This window comes from Pecten maximus, chromosome 17 (assembly GCF_902652985.1).
Source record: "Pecten maximus chromosome 17, xPecMax1.1, whole genome shotgun sequence".
Taxonomy (NCBI): domain Eukaryota; kingdom Metazoa; phylum Mollusca; class Bivalvia; order Pectinida; family Pectinidae; genus Pecten; species Pecten maximus.
Window position 1 is genome coordinate 17,062,527 of NC_047031.1, and position 21,560 is coordinate 17,084,086.

Here is a 21,560-nt window from a genome sequence, read left to right on the forward strand (position 1 = left end):
CCTAACCTACCTTGGCCATGTTCCGTAAATAAGTTTACAAATTCCCTTAACTGTGTCTTCACCGATTCCGTCATCACACACGGTTCCCCACATCCCGTCATGGTAAACTTGTAGCTGCTGTCCGTATAATCGGAACGAGGTGCCTTGAGCTATATCATGCAAAATTGAAAAAAAAATATAAAATTTCCCAATAATATACATTTAGGTGAAAAAGTTCTAATTTATGGTTTTAAATTCAATGGTCGGATTTTTCAGTGGCGTTTTGTTTCTCGCTATTTTGTGATCAGAATAAAATCCGGATAACTCATGTACGGGGAAAAACTTCAATGTGTTCCATCATGGTTTAATTTTAAGACATTTAAGAAAGAAACATACAAATCTCATACGGACCGACGACGATACAATTCCATCACGATACATACATGTATAATTATTCATCCACTTTACAAACTTTTAGAGAGTGTAAATAGCGTAAAGTATGTAGCTATTGTAATAGTTTGAAATATTCCCTGTTTTCGGTTTATCGTCATTACTCTTTGTCGCAGGTTGTACAATCTTTGATAGAAAAAAGTCTCCTAAATTAATTTCGTTACCACACTGTTTTGATTTAAAGACTTGTTTGTAAAGCTAGACCTTTCAATGATCTAAAAAACCACTCTAATAATAATTATACTTCCTTCTGAACCTTTTTATTTAAGTAAATATAATGAAAAAACATTTCATGTATTTCAAAAATATTTTACATTTTATATATTTTTTATTCAATACCACACCATTTGCAATGAATCACGTGCCATGTGACATACCTTACCTATATCACGTGTCACACCTTACCTATATCACGTGCCACGTGACATACCTTACCTATATCACGTGCCACGTGACATACCTTACCTATTGTCATTCTTCCTCCCATAGACGAAGAATCGTAGGTGGACGTTGTAAAATCTGAAGAAGAAAGTGAGCAGGACAATGACCTATTGTTAATTCGACGTTCAACAATAACCAAAATGACAGTATAACAGATTCACTGACTAAAACTAAACTCACCAGAGCTTCTACTTGTTACCCGTCCGTTGATATCTTATTGTTACATTATGATTGATTTGTCTTCAGGTAAAAAATATCTGTACAAGATTTAACGTCCTTACAATAGTCAGTGTTATCCTTGGACGACTGTATCCACTATGGGTCACATTACAGAAAAGATAGGATAGACATTCACACTAATACAAAGGGACATCATATGGATTTATATTACATTTGTGCATGTGAAGTATCGAAAATTATTTATTCTAAAAACGTAATGTAATTTTCACACAAGTGAAAAATTCGCTTTTTCTGCTATTTTTTTCTTGTTTCTTTTTCTGATATTTTTCACTAGAGAATCAAAAGACTGCTTACAAACGACAATGGGGAAAATTAAAAGGTGACCTGGTTTATTTTGCTATAAAATGTAATAAACAGAATATCTAATGGATTTCCGGTAATACCAAATATATATAACACGTTAGGCTAATACTTTGATATTTTTTACTCGTGCTGTGAACTCGTGAACAAATATAAACATACTAGCCCCTCTCGTGAGATGTATTTGGTATTACTGAAGGCACTGTTAGATATCCTCTAATTATTGATTCTGTTTGTGGGTAAATGAGTGGAATTTAGTCATCTGTTACCCTCAATATACTGGAAGATAAAAAATGAGCCCTTTTCTTGGACCCCTTATTTTCTTTTAATCATAGGACATTGGATTCCCCGTCTCCTAGCCACCTTCTGCCGGGGCCCGCAATAAGTCACCTCATGAAACATACATAATTTTGCTCGCTCCTACGTGGGTAACAAATAAACATATACCTTTCACACTTTGTTTGGATGTAATCAAAAGTGGTACGGTACGCATGCCACGTATTAACGTGTTACTACCTTTCTTCATGTGCATTCACTGAATCAATTCATGGTTGCCACCTTTCAGTAAAAGACTTCATATAATTTATCATATTTCAGATAATCAACATTTTAGTGAACATATTAGCAATATATAAAAACACATCTTGCATGCAATTTAAAAACATGAAATTGTGTCACTGTGGCAGAGAGGAACACGTTTTGCATCCAAGGAAGTTAAACCGACAAAGGGAGGTAATTCAGCATTTTAAACATATAAAGGAGTAATGTCACCTACCATAACCTGACGAGAAGTAACATTCTACAGAAACATCCTCAGAATGCGAGCAGTCGTTGACCCCCCAGTAATTTGCGGTGCATTGAGGACCATAATAAGAATAAATATCGGTACACTCCAGTTGGTCCAGCCATATTAGCCTGTTAGGTGGTGAAGATGTGGTGCTCTGCTGGCCGCTGTAATACCTGGTGCTCCTGGGTATGATAAAAGCATCAGACTTTAAAGGAAACTTTGTTGTAAGTCACTACAGTTAAAAACGTGAATGAAGTGATGCATTTTCTTATCATTATAATAAATAGAGGATACATATATCAATTAATGGTTCAATAACCCAATAGTCTTATCATGTTTTTAATTTAAATGTTTTGTTTCGACGTGAAATATGTAAGATGCATCAATTCAGTGTCTCTATTCATAATAAAAGGGAAAACATGGATGAAGGATAATGGCTAACCTCTGATCCGCCGAGTTTACCAACAGCGTTTATATGTTTCACTTACATGTACCAGTATCCATGGATTTAACGAAGGGTAAACAAGTGTATTGATATTCAGTACGGAATGCTAATAAAAAAAAAAAAAAAAAAAACAATAAGTGGCATGAAGGGTTACGGCAACCTCCGGGGCCACCAAATTTACCAGCACAGCTGATATGTACCCCCTAGCAGTACCAAAGAATAAACGACGGGCAAACAAGTTAAAAACGTTAAAGAACCTTGTCGGAATGCTAATACTTACGATGGCCACCTTCCGTAAATAAGGTAGCAAATCCCTCGAGTCGTCCTCTCATTGAAGCCGTCATCACAGACTGTGCCCCATCTCCCATTGTGATATACCTGTAGTTGTTGTCCTTCTAGCCGAAAATTAGTTCCCTGTCCTTTTTGGTACAAAATACGAAAATAGTTATTTGGATCTCATTCGCTTTGTGTTAATGCTTTCTATTTTCTCTTTCCTTTTTTTCTCTTATAATAAGGAAACAAGAGGAACTTGCATATCAAATATGAGAAAGAAACCAAGAACACTGAGAAATAGTGTTAGACCAAACTTTAACTAATACAAGAGGAATATACTTAGTTAATAAAGTTGTAGAAACATACAAGGGCTGATTGATAAATTCTGAGCCTCGTATGGAAGGAGATACTCAAGGATGTTCTTTTTAAGTCCTACTTTTCTCTGAATATATAGGGCCGTGTACCCAAGGACTGGTCTCGTTTGGTTAGTTTATATCGACGAGGTAGCACTCTAATGTAAACAAGACAAGCGGCCTTTGCAAAATGGACACCATCGGTTAGGGTTAGGGTGAAAGAGTATGTCACTGACATGGCTGCCATTCACGATTGTGGCTTTAATTTGATTGAGCATCCGTCTTATTCACCTGATCTCGCTCCATCAGACTTTCATCTATTTCTAAAACTGAAAACAGCTATTTCAGGCACCCTAACCCTTAACCTTACATGCAGTTGATGGCTTTCTGAACCCCAGGAAAAGGAGTCTTAAACACCGCTAGCAAAGGTGCATAGATACTGAAGGGGATTATGTTGAAAAGTAATACAATATGTCCGGCAAAATTCAAATCCTTCAAAACGTAGCTCACAACTTATCAATCAGCCCTCGTAAATGAAGAACTTTCTAAAAAAAAACTTTAATTAACAAAGTTCTAAATAGCCGCGAACTTATTTTCTTATCAGATTCAAAACAGAATACATACAACTGAGGGTCGAGGATACCTACAATGCATACGTGAAATTTGAGAAAGATCCATGACGAACATTTTGAAAATAGCGAAAACTTCAACTGTCAAAATTCAAAATGACATCTTGTTTTCAGATCAGTCACAAAATAGAGCATGCACAAGTAGGTACTAAGTGGAACCTACAAGTAAAGTTTACAAATGAAGAACATCCTAAGAAATAGCGATAACAAACTTCAATTGTCAAAATTTAATGTCTGTCATCTTATTTTCAGATAAGTCGCAAAAACAAACATTCACAGCAAGGGACCACGGGTACCATACATATGAAATGAGAAAAAAAATCATAACAAAACTCAAAAATTGTCAAAATTGAAAATAACCGCCTGTCGGCCATACTGAGTTCTGATCAGTCCCAAAACCAAGCATTCACAACATGGCACAGGGGAGACCTGCAGGCGAAATTTTGAGAAAAGTACATGACGGAAGTGTTTGAGAAACAGCGAAATTATAAAAATCAAAATTACCACCTGCTTGCCATCAGCTATCAGATCGGCCTCAAAATGAAAATGCACAACTTGGGATCAGGGGAAACCTACATATGGAATTTGACAATGATCGATCAAGTGTTTCTACAGATTAAAGAATTGTTTACAGACGAATGCTGAACGAAGACAGACTTGAATAGGCCATCATTTTATGATACAGAAATTGGATCATACATAAACGATACTTAAATGGTATCAAATGTGCATTTCAAAGAGAGAAGTTTTGGAGAATGCGTCTGTTTTAGTCAAAACAATCATTCATAAATCCTGACAGTAAAATGTTTATTTCCTTCCGTCAAATGATCCATGTACGATTGGTGTAGGACCAATACGTAAATGTGAGAGTATAACTTCAACCCAGCGACATAAGTTTGAGTTAAGGAAGTTTGGTAATTATGTGAGTTTAGTGGTCTTGTCAGTTTCTTCTTCCATGATGTTTAATCATACAGCCTGAGTCATTCTAGACATATACCACCAAATGCACGAATTTTGAAATGCTTTTATCTGTAAAGGTACAATATTTTAAATAAAACTTTCTTTGTAAAGAAGGGAGACTTTTAACAATGCATAAACCGATTGTAGCAGTAATTATATAACCTTCAAAACTAATAATACTAAAATACGTAAATTTGAGAGACTTATTTTGTTCAGTACGATACCGTTTGCCAATCCATCACGTGTCACGTGACATACCTTACCTATTGTCATTCTTCCTCCCCTGGACGAGGAATCGTAGGTTGACGTTGTTATTTCTGAAGTAGAAAATGACACTGACGGTGTACAAATGACGGCACTTAATGAAATTAAAAGGTGCATGATATACGTTACATATACGTGATAAATGATTTCCGTTTAAGAATTAGTACACTTATTTAGACAGGTAATGTGTTAGAATTGTACCTGCCGTCCGATATATTGTTTCATATACAGTAAGCCGACTTACCTTTGGATGAATGTTCTCTGATTTGAGTTATACAGGCCCAATGGGCCTCTTGATTTTAAACATTTGTTTAGTGTTTTCTTCAATCTAACTTACATTCTGTCTTTAGTGTTCGTCACTATCACCACCTTAGTTTTCATTACGATTATTTGACCTAGAAGACGCTTACTTTTCCTGATCACCTGGTATTATCCTCCTAGTTTTTTGTCAAAGAAATCGTGTTGTACGCTCTACCGATCGAGATAGAAGAATGGTTTTACTATAATTAGATCTGTACCTGCTGTGTTTGTATAGGTCATTTGATATATCGCCGCACAGAGACAAGTCTATAAATTTTGTACTCCAAGCTGATTGCTTCATAATATAACTTTCACACTTTCAAAATGTCCTGGACGGAATGTATTTAAGGATGATGTATTCAAAGATAGTTTTACATTCGTTAACATTTACCCAGTTGTGTTACTTTCACTCACCCAATTCTTCCTTGTTTCCGTTAAGTTAAAGTGGTAGTGAACTATATAAACCACCTGTAATGTCTATACTGTATAGCTGCGTTAACGCGACATTTTATATTCCTAATATTTTAATATGTATATGTAGTAAGAGTGTGTGTATCATCTTCTTTCATATAATGCGAGGATTATTAATTTTCTAAGGTTTTAAACATAAAGGAATAACCCCCCAGCCCATCACCCCCACCTCTCTCTCTCAATTATTTTTAGTATAGTAAAGAAATCATTGTTAAGGCCATCTTATGATGTATATATTATGTATACAATTTTACAATTTCTAAAGGAGAAGGCGATGATAATGTTTGTAAAACTTGTACATATTCCTTTTGCTTTATATATGGTAATATAATATGTTTAAACAAAACTAAAACTATAAATCATACTTTGTATGCAATTTACAATATATAAAAACGGACACATAGTGCAAGTACAAAGGAATAGAAGAGATGAAACATATAAGGTAATGGGGCGGGTATGGTTTTTGCCAAATAAAAGGGAAGAATCACTCACCGTAACTTGTAGAATAAAAGCATTCCATATTCACATCTTGAGAATGTGAACAGTCATTGTCCCCCCAGTAGTTTGCGGTGCACTGAGCGCCGTAATAATAAGAATCGCTACACTCCAGCTGGTCCAACCATATGTCACGTGCCACACCAGAGTACCCGCCACGATAATACCAGACGTTCCTAAATTGTGGTTTATACCGAAAAACAAAGTCTTATATTTGCATGCAAACCGTCACATTTTTTTCGAAAAAAAGAATATTTCATAACGAAAATATTGTTGTTGTCTGCATACCCTGAACGGCCTCCGTACACAGAAAACGTCATATAAAATATATATTATTTGATAAATAATAAAAATGAATTCAGTATTGAATTTCCTAATTCCTGATTCTTTTTCGTTCAATATATAGGCAAGATATTCCGATATAAAAAGGATATTCGGGAAAACAAATATCGGATAAAAGGGTTCCAAAAAGGAAACAAGATAAAAAAAATGTCACCACACAAATTATAATTAATAAAACAATACAATCTAACCTGAAGTTATATCTCGTGTGATACAGATGTCTTCTAGCTATTGCTTCTAGCTGAATCATTTCCAATAAAGACTAAAAGACTAGCAATGCAATTATATCATTTATACATGAATTGTGTTAACATAATCTAAGGGGTCAACAAATTAATGCCTCATTGTATATATGGTATTGTACTGTAGTGTTTACCCTATAATATTCACATTGTTTCTGTAATTTCAATTAGATTATAATTATGTACTGAATTAGAAGAAACGAAATCAGATTTAATTTTCATCTCAACATTTTTTCATTTGATTTGTATAGTTATTTGCCTTTCAATTTCCGTTCCGTTAATCCAAACAGTCTTACGAAACTGTTATTCAAAGAGACGTTGGCGGTGTACACAAAACATTGCACATGTGACGTTCCATATGTCCTTTTACACGAGAACTTCACAAAATGCACACATGGAAACGCATCTTGAATAAGAATAAATGAGGAATAAAATCTAGCAAGGAAATTGCATTACAGTTTTTTTTTAATCAACCACGTGTGATTATTCCGAAATCGTATCCCTCTCAAAAAAAGAAAAGAAAAGAAATCCCCCCAAAAAACAAACAATAGGTGGCATGAAGGGTAACGGCAACCTTCGGTACCACGAAGTTAACCACCAGCAGAGCTGATATGTACCCCTAGCAGTACCAAAGAGTAAACGAAGGGCAAACAAGTTTAAAACGTTAAAGAACCTCCACGGAATGTTGATACTTACGATGGCCACCTTCCGTAAATAAGGTAACAAATTCCTCGAGCCGTCCTCCTATTAAAGCCGTCTCCACAGACTGTTCCCCATCTCCCATTGTGATATACCTGTAGTTGCTGTCCTTCTAGCCGAAAACTTGTACCCTGCCCTTTTTGGTACAAACACGACAAAATTATTTTGATATAATTTTATATTGTGTTACAACTCATCGACATGTAGTGATTTAGGGACAACAGAAGAAAAGAAAAATAATTTTAAAAAAATAAATAAATAAACGCTCAGAAAAAGAAAAACATCCAACTCAACAAAAATGTTTAAAAAAATTGCTAATTGCAATACTTTGTAAAACAAATCCTATCTTTTGATCGATCATGATTAAAAAATTACATTCAAAATAAAACATAAGCAGATTTGATATACAAAAAAAAATGTAATAAACATTTCATGGAAGGAACGTTAAAAAAGATTATGCTTCAGTTTGAGTCAAAACATTAAATTATAATTTTGGAAGAAACACCAGTCATTACGATACGTTATCTAAACTCGTTGGCAGTTTGATTTTATAGCATCAAATGTTTTAAATGGGGAAAAATAAAAAATAAAATAAAAAAAATTAATTTTGACGATTTCTAAATCAATTATTACGCTAATTATATAATCTTCAAAATGTCTTTTGTCAAAACACGTGAATTGCATTGCATGCGTTGAAATTGAAATTAATTTTAAATTCTTTACATTAAAAAACTATTAAGGTTTCTCTCTAAGAAACTATTCACAATGCATCACGTGTCACGTGACATACTTTACCTATTGTCATTCTTCCTCGCATAGACGAAGAGTCGTAGGTGGACGTGGTTATTTCTGAGGAAGAAAAGTGACATTACATTGTCAAACAAACGACATTTAATGAAAATCGGATAAATACCACACTTGTCTTTCATCATAGCAACCTGGATTCGATACTCCCCATGACGTAAATGGTACAAAAAAAGTGCCCGACCACAGTAGTTTTCCCGGTTGCTCCTTTCCTAACCCACGATAAGACCGTCTATATCTTACACCCTATCAAATAATATTAACTTGTACCCTGTTGATAAGTACCATGATAAATTTATTTCGAAATAAAAAACTGTGTATCGAACACATATTATTCTTTACTTTGAATAATACTCAACATCAAGACGTCAAAATTACTACAGCCAATCAGGACATAAAGATTTAGAGGATTTCGAGTGAGGATAGTTCCATATTTAGTTGTATCATCCGAATAACGCATTAAAAACAACATGTAAAATTTGTTTATCCGACATGTAGGGACCAAAATACTAATGGGGAAATAAATGGCCAACAGATTACACATTTTGTGCGTGTGCTGATGAACAAATACGAAACTAAAAATACCAAAATACGGGTCGTATTCCTCGAAGTAAGCTCTGAATCCAACCCGCTGACCTGAACCGTCAGAATGGAACTTAACTGTCATTACATTATGATCTGAATAAACGTTGTATGGCAGTGATATCCTTCCGTCCAATCTGAAACAGTTGGGAGACTTTATTAGTTCTGATAGTGTAATATATCATTTATCTATTAACATAACATATATATAATAACATATTACTCCCAAAATCAGTCAAACAATTTTGATTAGATTTTAAATCATATACAGAAAACTGAAATGCAGTAAATGGAAGATTTAAAAAAATGTTAAAATGCACGAAGCACTCACAATTTTCGTCAGAGACAATTGCACTTTCGGAACACATTTGGTTCTTTTTAAAGTTCGTTAAGAAATTGTCATCTTTGTTCGTATGTTGCACTGTTTTTATGATTTTTAGTTAGAATTATGGTACCCTCTGCTGTTCTATTGAGGGAGTTATTTCAAATATTGTCATTTCTAATTATACACCGAGATAATTGGAATGTTCATCGTTATATAGGTCATGGTGGGCGATGCATTAGCAAAATAGAAAGCTTTGCTATCAAGATGTTCAATTTTAAACGAATTTAATTGTTTAGTTCTTTTGTTTCACAAGCTATATTCCTATAATTATTTTTAAACCATTAGCTTAAAAATGTGGGAAGAGATCTCAGCACAAACAAAAGTTACACCATGCGTTTTTACATTGAGGTGAAGCAGTATGAATATCCAAATTCAAATGTGCATCAATTCCAACATAGGATTTTTGTAGAACTTTCATTTTATGTTACTGTATCATTGATCCCATTATATATCTAGTCTTGTATTTAGATTGAAACCTTACCTTGTTTTAGAATCGTTGGTGCCATTGTAAATATCTACAAAGTCATATCCAGTCTCCGTATCGAAATCCACAAACGTCAAACGTATACGCATTGGCTCTGTGACGTAAATGTACCACACACAGTCAGTATCTGGTGCATACGAACTTGGGTAATTTGGACTCTGGATTGAACCATTTTGGCCGTTTTGTTGAGTGGCTCCACACCCTATCAAAGATAGAACAAGATTGATAGTTAAGGCAGATTAATGCTTATATTTACATTCTGGACATATTTTTTTGTTATTTTTGAAAATAAAAAAATTGAGTTAGCATAACAAATGCGTATAACCAACGACTTCGTCAATGGGGTTCAACAAATGGAATAGCCTATTTTTTTCAAAATTCATTTGTCACGTGTGGATTGGCAAACAAGAGTGCATTGAAATAATACGAAAAAACAGTCTGTTCAATACTTTTCATTATTTGTGTAACAATATTGTATAAAATTTCTTTTTGAAACTGTTTGATTAACATAAAAAACGACGTAGTCCTAGCTTTTTTCGTAGAGTCATGATTGTTTACGTTAGTTACAAGTAGTTCCGGTGAGTGAATAAATTCATGCGCGGCATGTATTGATGTCACGTTTTGGGTGTTAAGGACTATTGGACCTACCTCTCACCATGTTGTTGATACTGAAACAATTTTTCTCAAACAAACATATTACTGAACAAAATGCATCCATTTTTTCCATGTTTGTAACAAAACATACTAGAAAGGTGCTGGACTTCGACTTTTAATAAAAAATAACTTTTGAAACAATAAAAAATAACTTTTGTCGGTTGTCCGAACTGTCACAAATTCATAATAATAAAATACATACGAGAGGGAAACTGCCATGGAATGTGTTATTTCATTATATAGCTACACGTATTTACCGTTTTTTTATTAAGTTTTTGGTCTCTAATGCGTGTTTGTGAATTTCACTTTCGAACCATTTACACGAAAACACCCTTTCGGGTTCCAACACGTGCATCGAAGGCAAAAATGATATCGCTAAAAATCTGTATGAAATCTGACTTTAAAAATAAACACACACCAAGATTAACACTTTGGCACATTAAATACTGCAAACACATTGCAATCAATATATGTTTGTAACTTATAATTACGTTTTTGTCGCTGTCATTCTTTCTACTTTCACTTCATGCCGCCATCATGCCGTTTATGTTATGAAAATATTAATGCGCACAGGAACCTCCGATATGAAACTTCGCAGGTAAGTATTTATTGTCTGCCATTAATTATTTTAATATGTTTTCTGTATTTCTATTCATCATAAATTTACGTTTAATAACACCACATAATCAATTTGACGATAATCAATATATTTCTATTTCCGGTGGCGTAGGGGGCCAACCGATTTACTTACTTCCGGATTTATGTATCTTCGTTGGTAAATTTTAATTGAAGGTGTGTTTTTATGATAACTGGACTCTAATGACGAAGTAACGGATAGTGTGACATTTCATTACAGTTATGAGCTTATTATGCATTGATGAGGGACGCAATCGCGTTTATGATTTTTCAACAACATGATCTCAGGTAAGAGTCATGTGTTATAAAACGACAATTTTGACAGGTAAGTTGTTGATTTCACAAGGGTGTATTGTAGGTTATAAATCTTTTTTAATATGGCAGGAACCGATTCTTTCGGTTTATTAGATACAAGTCTTTAAGAGAAATATACAAAATCCAATATAATTCAAACTGAAACATTGATAATATTCATATAACTTTTGTTATTCGTAAATTCCATCATACAATTTACCCTATTTGGCCCCTTTATGTATGTGCAGTACGACAACACGTATAACATGCGTGTACTACTACAGCTTAAAGGTGCCATGTGACCACATGGATACTGGTGATGTATTTGTATAGATTAGATATATGCCATAATTAAGGATTTTCTTTTACTGGTGATACTTATAAATATATCATACTCTATATACAGATCTACCCAATGAAATCCTGTGTACATATATGTATGTTTACCTGATACCTGATACCTCTTCTTCGACATCACTGGTTAGCTGATATCAGCTAATTCTGACGCATCTTGTAGGAATAACTCACTTTTATCCGGTTGCCCATCATAAAAAACTTGGGTAAAACTTAAAAGGTACTTTGTGCCAATGTTTATTTAGACCATTTTTAGAAACATTTAGAGTGGGCCCCGGGGGCTTCTACTACTGAACTGGGGAGTAAACTCCACGAATCCACCACTCGTCGACTAAAAATTCCCTGTGTGACTGTCGTTCTGCTCTGGTTTTTATATAGTTTTTTTAATGTCCTCTGGTGTTAGTTTGTGCCACTGTGAAAAGCATGTTTTTGTCCAATATATATGTCTATATTGTTGAGTATTTTGTAAACTTCAACGACATCATTGCGTTTACGTCTGTATTCTAGTTTTGGTAGCCCAAGCTTTTTTAGTCTTTGGTGATATGGCAGGTCTTTTATGGAGTGTACTCTTTTTGTAGCTTGTCGTTGGACATTTTCAATGGCTATTTGGTCTGTCCTTAGTTACCAGACTTGTGTTGCATATTCTAAATTTGGTCGAATCAGGCTTTATATAGTGTTAGAAACATGATTGTGTTCATGTACAGAAAAGTTCTAAAAATTAGACCCAGAATACTATTTGATTTACTGACTGTTTGGCTAACGTGTTGACTAAATTTCAATTGGTGGCAATTGTGAAAGGTCACCCCTATGTCTTTTCTTTTGCTACTTTCTCAATTTGATTGCTAGGAGGAAAGTGGTATGTGAGGTTTTGGGCTTGATGTCCAATGTTTAGGTGCGTACATTTTTTTGTATTCAGGTGTCATTTTCCAGTCTATCATTTTTGTTGTTTCTAAATAGCTTGTAGTCGTCAGCAAAAAGTTTCATAACACTATGATGGACTACATCTGGGAGGTCATTAATGTATATTAAAAACAGAACAGGGCCCAGTACACTACCTTGGGGCACACCACTTGTTACATCTACCAGACTGGATATTTCCCCTTGAATGACTATAATGTTTGTGCTACTGCAACAGAAAAGAGCCTATGTGCATATTCCCATCGCTTTCCCTGACTGGCAATAGAACCTGGTGCACCGGCCAACTTAACAAATAACCAATGTCCATCACCTGAATGACAGAGACTATTTAAGTATAGTACAACACACCAACCCATTCGTAATAAACTACATTGTAAATATATATCATAAATACTACACATTTAAAAATGGGAATACCAGCCAAAAAAAGAAAACGAAAGTTTAATTCACGTCGTGGACGTCATGCATATGCAACCAAACGAAGATATACAAAACATGCCAATTTCCTGGAAACACAATTGCCCAGCTTACTGCAGCATGTCAATAAAAAGAAAGTGAAACCCTACAAAATTGTGCCAGTAAGAAATACTTCTGTACCTGGAAAGTCTTCCATTAAAATTATAGTTAAGCGTCTGACAGTGTGCAAATCTTTGAAATTACGAAATTTGACATGTAATAAGACATTGGAATTTACATGTACATCTACAAAGAAACAAAAAGTTGAAGGCTTTCGCTTAACAGATATTTCCCATATACCGAATTTCATTAATCAAGCATGCAGGCATACCGTTTCTTGTGCTGAAGCAAGCAAGAAATTAACAGAGGGAAATGATGCCTTTGAAATTGTTAGAGAAAGTAAAAAGTCTGGATTGGTCTCAACATTAGTTGTTGCATGTTGTTGCGGACATACATTTACAGTAAATACTAGTGACCGGGATACATGTGGAACAACGTCATTTCATGATGTCAACATCAGAGCAGTATGGGGGTCGATGGTCACTGGGAATGGGTGCTCCCAATTAAATGAGACATTAGGCACTATAGGTTTGCCAGGTATGACCCCAAAAATGTTTTCTCACATAGAAAATCATATTGGAAATATGTGGCTGAACTGTCTCCAAGGAGACCTGGACTTAGCAAATGCAGAGGAAAAACGTCTGGCTCTAGAACGTAATGATTTGCATGATGGGATAGCTGCCATCACAGTTGTTTGTGATGGAGGATGGTCCAAGAGGAGCCATCGACATACCTACAATGCTTTGGGAGGTGTTGGGGTGATATTTGGTGCTGTCACTGGCAAATTATTATACATAGGTGTTAGGAATCGCCACTGTCACATATGTACACTGGCCGAATCAACAGAGACAGAACCTCCAGCCCACACATGTTACAAGAACTGGGACCATAGCAGCCAGGCGATGGAAACAGACATTATCTGCAATGGATTTGAGGAGGCTGAGGAAAAACATGGGGTTCGCTACATGAGAGTCATAGGAGATGGGGACAGTTCTGTTTTTTCAAGTATACAGGAGAGAGTTCCAGTATGGGGTCGACATGTGAAAAAGTTAGAATGCGCTAATCATGCATGCAAGTGCTTGCGTTCTAGTCTGGAGAACCTTGTCAATGACAAACCGCATTACAAAGGCAGAGGAAAGTTGACCAAGACAGTTCGTGTTCGCCTTACAACAGCAGTCCGTTGTGCTATAAAAATGCGTTCCCTTGAGGAAGACAAAAAACAGGCCACCAAACAACTAGAAAAAGATATTCGGAATTCAATCTTCCATATATTTGGGGATCACAAAAACTGTAGTGATTTCTGTAAAGACTTCACAGAAAAAAACAAGGCACCACTTCCTTCATCATTAACATCAGCATCATCCTCGACATCCCATCCATCTCCCTCATCAGCAGCCTCATCCTCAACATGCCATCCATGTCCCTCATCAGCAGAATCATCCTCGACATCAACATCTACACCATCTGATTTCAGCCCGTCTGAAATACTTGAGGATCAGCAAGAATACTGGAAAGAGGGAACTTCAGAAAAAGATATGGCAGAGTCTCGTGGGGGAGTTAGCTATGAAGTTGACCTAGACAAAGATATTTTAAGAGATGTTAGTATTCTGTTGGACCGTCTAGCATCGAAGAGTGACCGTCTTCTCGGGAACTTCACTACAAATCTTGCAGAAAGTTGGATGGCTATCCGCATGAAATTTGATGGGGGAAAAGTTATCAACAGATGCAAGAGGGGATCCTGGCATGCAAGATGCTATGGTGGAGCGTTGCGAAAAAATTTTGGCCCGGCTTGGTCCCCATTGGTATTTCATAGATGTACTGGGAGGAAACCTGGAGAATCTTTCACAACACTTTATAGACAAAGGTCAAATCACCTTACTAGAAGTCTGAGATGCCAGGCCAAACCTGAAACCAAGGCCAGAGCGAGGAAAAGAAAACTGAAATCAACATCTGCCGCAAACACCAAGGCAGCAAAGAGAGCGTACGGAAAGGAGGTGGTGGAATCTGTTGCTGACTTGTCATCCGATGAATTACGAGAACGTTGCAATTCTTTTTATAAGAAAAATGTGGATGTTTCTGAGGAACAAATCAACATTATTGAGGCATCAACAAAATTACAAAGCCTAAGTACTACATGGAAAGAAGAACGTCATCTTCGCCTAACATCATCTTCATTTGGTGAAATAGTACATAAGAATGTTCATAGGCCTGTAGTTCCACTAGTTAGAAGGCTTCTTTACAGCACTTTCCAAGGCAACAGGTACACTGCCTTTGGACTCGCTCAAGAACAACCATCTGTGAAAGAGTACATTCAGTACAAGCTGGAACATGGTGAAAAAGTAAGTGTTAAACCAGCAGGTCTTCAAATTGATGTCAACAATAAATTTCTGGCTGCAAGTACGGATGGTTTGGTAGAGTGCGTTGATAAATCTGAATGTGGACTCCTGGAAATTAAAAACATCTTACAAAGAAATCAACTTTCCTTCCAAGAAGCTTGTAAGAAGCAGTCATCATTTTGTTTAGAGATGGAAGGAAACATCTTGAAACTGAAAAAAACACATAATTATTATATGCAATGCCAAGGGCAACTGAACATATTTCAGAAAAAGTGGATTGACTTTGTTGTTCGACGCCAGAATCCGTACCAATTACACATCCAACGAATATTCTTGGACAAGGAGTTGTGGCAGCAATTGATATTACCCAAACTTCATGCCTTCTATTTCACTTCCATTCTACCAGAACTCTCATTACCGCGATACAGACTTTCACCTGGAATCAGAGAACCACCTAAGCCTTGGGTAATGATAATCAATACATATCATACATGTCATATCATACACTACAACTTTTATTAATTACTAATATATGCGATCATAGAACACTTGTATACCAGGGAATGGTCTTGTTAGGACTATTGCTAATGTCCCTGAAGAAAAACAAATATGCACACAATGTCTAAGGTACTACATATGCATGTATATATATAAAACACATATTTACTATACACCAAAAATTTCATAAATGTGATAATTGAATTGTAAACTGACTTTAAAGTTGATTACAAAAATGTTTCCAAATCTCAAACACAATCACATGTTAAAGTCTGAAATATCAATATTCATATTCTGTCTTCTTCACCTATGCATATTTACAAGTGAAATTTACTTATATTCCCATATATTAGCATTTTAATCACAAATGTCAACAAAGGGTCAAGCCAAATTGGCTTCACGAAGAAGCCGTGTGGCTTACATAAAAGTTGTAGGGGCCAAATATTGTAAATTGTATGATATAATTTACGAATAACACTAGGTATATGAATGTCATAAATGTTTAAGTTTCAACTATATTGGTATTTATGTATTTATTGTAATATCATGTAACTAATAAACATGGTGGTAGGTAGGTCCAATAGTCCTTAACGTTGATTGATGTTCTACGTTCTCATTGTATCATCAGCATTGTGCTATGTTCTTGTAATTCATTTTACTAGTTTTCTGTAATAATATGGTATACATGTATCTATAATATTTTATTTTATTTCAGTTTAACCAGCAAAAATTAACATCCAAGTTGAAGACAAGCAAGCAGACTTCAGCCACTACCAAAAAGACTTGTCATGGTAATTTGTTTTTCATGCTTTTTAATTGGAGCTTATTTAGATCATACTAGTCGATTCGCACTTAATGTGAAAAAGTTGTCAGTTACGTAACGTACATCGATGGTTATCTCCTGGTACTCCGGCTTGGTCCACCATTAAAACTGTCATGTCCTTACATAACCATAAGTGGTTTACTAGATGTTAAACTCTAGCTCCCCCTTCATACTAAATATTGTAAACGTAACATTAATGGGCAGGTGTAGACGAGGAAAAATGCTGTTTTTACGTGAATAAGGGCAATTTTCTGTTTTTATTCCAGTAAAATGATATAATGAGAAAATGTTTCATTTCGAATTCCACAGTTCCAGAACCCACTTTATCAACAAGAAGCAGTGGACGTAAAAGATGCATGAAATTTGTTGGAAGAAAGATTTCACATGCGTGGTGTCCAGCTGAAGGGTCACAGATAAGCCGATGGTACACTGGAATGGTTTTAGATTGTATCAAGGTAATATCATATTCAATTTATTTATGTATTATGATTAATCATGATATACATTGTATTGTGCAATATATTAGAAATTATCTGAAGTCGGCTTAATAAAATTAATTTTTTATGCATTATTATTAGTTTGTAGTGATATTTCTTGCAGTCTTATTATATTATGGGCTTGTGACCGGTTTATACAGGTGTTCAGTTTATACAAGTTTTTGGTGTATATACAATTAAAATGTATTCTGTGTGTGTTTGCTTTTTAGATGTTTATAACGTAAATACTCTTGATTTTTTTGTTATTTTTCTGCTGCATGTAAATTATTTGTTCTTAGAGAAAACTCTTGTAAATGTCTCTCAATTCACTTCAGGGAAAAGATGGTGACAGGACAGCTGTTTATGAAGTTGCATATGAGGGGGAGGCAGCTTCCAGCACACTATCAAATTTGCAGCAAGACTTGGACAAAGGTTCCCTGAAGTTTATAGATATTTAGGTAATATTTAACATTATGTTACAGTTAAAGTAAACATTATGGCCTTCATTTTTTGTTTAGATGGTGATATTTGAGGTAAGAAATGAAGCTTGAATAATAGCTTATTGGTGCATAATTACATGTATAAAGTACAAAGTGAAGTACAATAATGTGAAGCAAACCACCATAGAGGTTGATGTAAAGCTAGACCTTATGAATGGTCACCTATAATTTTGGGATATAAGTCAGTTGATGGGTAAACTTTGTCACTCCAGTCAGCCAGCCACATATCCAGTCAGCCAGCCACATATCCAGTCAGTCAGCCACCTCTCCAGTAGTGTACACAGCCACCAGTATAGTGAGCCACCTCTCCAGTAGTGTACACAACCACAAGTGCAGTGAGCCACCTCTCCAGTAGTGTACACAGCCACCAGTGCAGTGAGCCACCTCTCCAGTAGTGTACACAGCCACCAGTGCAGTGAGCCACCTCTCCAGTAGTGTACACAGCCACCACTGCAGTGAGCCACCTCTCCAGTAGTGTACACAGCCACCAGTGCAGTAAGTTTATTTGTTAATGTGAACACAGTTCTACATTACTGTAATTATCATAGAGACACCATGTGACTGTTAATACACATTGATTCTATTGAAGTAGAATAACAAATATACATACCATAGGTCTAAACCCAAAAAAACTGACATGAACTCAACAGTCAAGGGACAAGAAAAAACAAGTTAAACAAAGGAACATACATCGACAGGACACAACATGAACATCCATAAAAATCATGATGGGTGCCACATGCGGAGCAGGAAATGCTTACCCTTCCGGAGCACCTGACTTCACCTCAAGTTTTTGTGGAGGTTCATGTTGTGTCCTGACACTGTGTGTTTCCTAAGTTTCACTTGTTATGTCTTGTCCCTTGACCATTGTGTTCGTTTTAGTCCCTTTGTTTAACGTGCAGTATATATTTGTTCTTCTATTCTATTACAGTCAAATGTAGACAGTGAGTCCGGCATTAAGTCAGTCATCAATCGATCAGTCCAGTAGCCTACCAGTCAAATCTGCTATCAACTAAGTAAGCTATAGTTTTGTTTATTTTAGTTTGTTTGTGTAAGTGTAGTTGTTTATTAAGTTTTTTTTGACAAATATTGATTCAGCTAAGACCATTCATTGTGCAGCTTTGTTATCTCTCCTCAAAAATAGATCATTCAATAGATTAATTTAATTGTAAACTAATTATAATATAAGTTCATTGAAAACTATTACTTGATAACGATTAAGTGTCCTCATTTTACAGATAAATGTAGAAAGATATTGTTTGAAACAAATTTACCACTTTCACTTTTCAGTCAAATGTACACATGGACTTGGCCATCAGTCAGCCACTAGTCACCAGTCATCAGTCCAGTAACTAGTCACCAGTCCAGTTACCAGTCATCAGTCCAGTTACCAGTCATCAGTCCAGTAACTAGTCATCAGTCCAGTTACCAGTCATCAGTCCAGTAACTAGTCATCAGTCCAGTAACTAGTCACCAGTCCAGTTACCAGTCATCAGTCCAGTTACCAGTCACTTGTCCAGTAACCAGTCATCAGTCCAGTAACCAGTCATCAGTCCAGTAACTAGTCATCAGTCCAGTAACTAGTCACCAGTCCAGTAACTAGTCACCAGTCCAGTTACCAGTCATCAGTCCAGTAACTAGTCACCAGTCCAGTAACTAGTCACCAGTCCAGTTACCAGTCATCAGTCCAGTAACTAGTCACCAGTCCAGTAACTAGTCACCAGTCCAGTTACCAGTCATCAGTCCAGTAACTAGTCACCAGTCCAGTTACCAGTCACCAGTCCAGTAACTAGTCACCAGTCCAGTAACTAGTCACCAGTCCAGTAACTAGTCACCAGTCCAGTAACTAGTCACCAGTCCAGTAACTAGTCACCAGTCCAGTTACCAGTCATCAGTCCAGTAACTAGTCACCAGTCACAAGGCACCAGTCCATTCACTAGTCATCAGTCCAGTTACTAGTCTTCAGTATTAGTGTGTCACCACAATCTGACAATCCTATAGTAGAGTAAGCCAGTAGTGTCAGTCACTCTTTTCTAAAGCCAATATGAGTGGGATTTGATTTTAAAAAGTATATTTGTTATTTTGTGTACAAATTAAGAGAATAAATTTCATATTATCAAATGTTTAAAAAAATAAAGGCAGATATTGGAGAATACCTGATTTTTAATTTTTATTATTCATTTCATACATACAATATATCTATGTATATACTGTATACATGTGTGGAAAGAAAATGATAACAAAAATCCTTAGAACATCATCACATTTTCAGGGATGAAAAAGATCCCCCCCTCCCCCTCATTCTTTGTGGAAACTTAAAACTCAGAAACAATACATTAACCTTTGGCCTAAAAGCATTCAAAATTGCAAAAGAAATGAGATAAAAATGTCAAGGGGAATAACTCCTATAAAAGTTTTGCATTCATGGGCCTCCATACTTACTAGTTGGAACTACTTTTATGTAAGCAACATGGCTTCTCAGTGAAGCCATTTTGACTTGACCCTTGATTGAAATTTATGACTGAAATGCTGATATACGGAAACGTAATTAAATTTCATTTGTAAATATGTATAGGTGGAAGATGTCAGAATATAAATATTGATAAATCAGATTTTAACATGTGGTGGTATCTGAGATTTTGAAACATTTCTGGAATCCACTTCAAAGTCAGTTTTTAATTTAATTTTCACATTTATGAATTTCTTGGTATAGTAAATACGTGTTTTATATCATACCATAGACATTGAGTGCATTTTTGTTTTTTTATCAGTAATTTTTGAAGAGTTTTTAATCCTTCTACATGTAACCCCAATATGGCTGACATTAGTAAGTCCAATAGTCCTTAAGTATGCTTACATAGACTGCAAAACTTTTTACTTAGCTTATATCGTGGTTTTGACACCAAAATGTCAATATTACACAATATTCACGGCTGATTACGCAAGGTAAAAACAACATTGTAGTATAATTATCTCTTGTAATGTCAAGGTGTTGACTCAGGTTGTACGAGACTTGTAGAAGACCGCAGGAGCCGGCTCTAGTCATGAGTGATATATTATAAATAAATGATTTCTTTATTAAATGGGAGTCTTCAGATTTCCATGATATAAGTGTTTATTTGATTTTCCAACGCATGAAAAATTTGCGAAAATACATAATTTTGAACCTATGTTGAATTATATTTATATTACCACGAGAGTGCTTTGTAATTTCAGGCAAGTTTGAGAAAGAACATTCCTATCTGTTGGGGTCCATTTATGGGCTAAAATTCACATTTCATCTTAAGACTTAAAGGCTTTCATATCGGAAAACAATCTTTGACACAATTTTCACATTTTTACTGCAATTGCAAATGATTATTAATTTTGCATACAAGTATTTTGAACAAGTATCCTGTTATGTATACATCTGTAAGATATACCAGTCAAATGTACACTTCTACTATACATTGTCCATTGATCCAATTTTAAGTAAACTTAAAAACAGTTTCGTCAAAGCAAGATTCCGATTTGTATATAAACAGAACATACAAATTAAGCACAACCCACGTTAAAGATGAAATGAAGCGAACTAGTTAGTCTGAGAGAGGACAAAAAGATCAACATAATACAATACTGTGTCTCAGGTCA

General features: G+C 35.4%; 1 protein-coding gene and 2 long non-coding RNA genes across 5 annotated transcripts in view; 2 read left to right on the plus strand and 1 right to left on the minus strand.

Moving 5' to 3' along the window:
• Positions 1 to 21,560, minus strand: part of LOC117315495 (deleted in malignant brain tumors 1 protein-like) — a 33,485-nt gene that overhangs the window by 9,827 nt on the left and 2,098 nt on the right. The window contains exons 3-12 of one of the 2 annotated variants that reach the window (XM_033869706.1): positions 9,923 to 10,127; positions 9,060 to 9,193; positions 8,466 to 8,519; positions 7,668 to 7,806; positions 6,385 to 6,563; positions 5,121 to 5,174; positions 2,923 to 3,061; positions 2,186 to 2,379; positions 895 to 948; positions 11 to 149 (exon numbers count right to left, since the gene is read on the minus strand). In XM_033869706.1, coding sequence (XP_033725597.1) covers positions 11 to 149; positions 895 to 948; positions 2,186 to 2,379; positions 2,923 to 3,061; positions 5,121 to 5,174; positions 6,385 to 6,563; positions 7,668 to 7,806; positions 8,466 to 8,519; positions 9,060 to 9,193; positions 9,923 to 10,127 — 1,291 coding nt within the window. The remainder of the gene's footprint in view (positions 1 to 10; positions 150 to 894; positions 949 to 2,185; positions 2,380 to 2,922; positions 3,062 to 5,120; positions 5,175 to 6,384; positions 6,564 to 7,667; positions 7,807 to 8,465; positions 8,520 to 9,059; positions 9,194 to 9,922; positions 10,128 to 21,560) is intronic. The other variant, XM_033869707.1, reaches the window with a different exon arrangement.
• Positions 11,403 to 18,218, plus strand: LOC117315497. Of its 2 annotated transcripts, none has more exons than XR_004529707.1 (5): positions 11,403 to 11,503; positions 16,847 to 16,922; positions 17,264 to 17,409; positions 17,766 to 17,888; positions 18,143 to 18,218. It is a non-coding gene; the product is annotated as an uncharacterized LOC117315497 (long non-coding RNA). The 2 variants fall into 2 exon arrangements; XR_004529708.1 differs by having other exon boundaries at positions 11,415 to 11,540.
• LOC117315498 lies at positions 18,267 to 19,344 on the plus strand. The gene is made up of 3 exons (XR_004529709.1): positions 18,267 to 18,425; positions 18,862 to 18,946; positions 19,221 to 19,344. It is a non-coding gene; the product is annotated as an uncharacterized LOC117315498 (long non-coding RNA).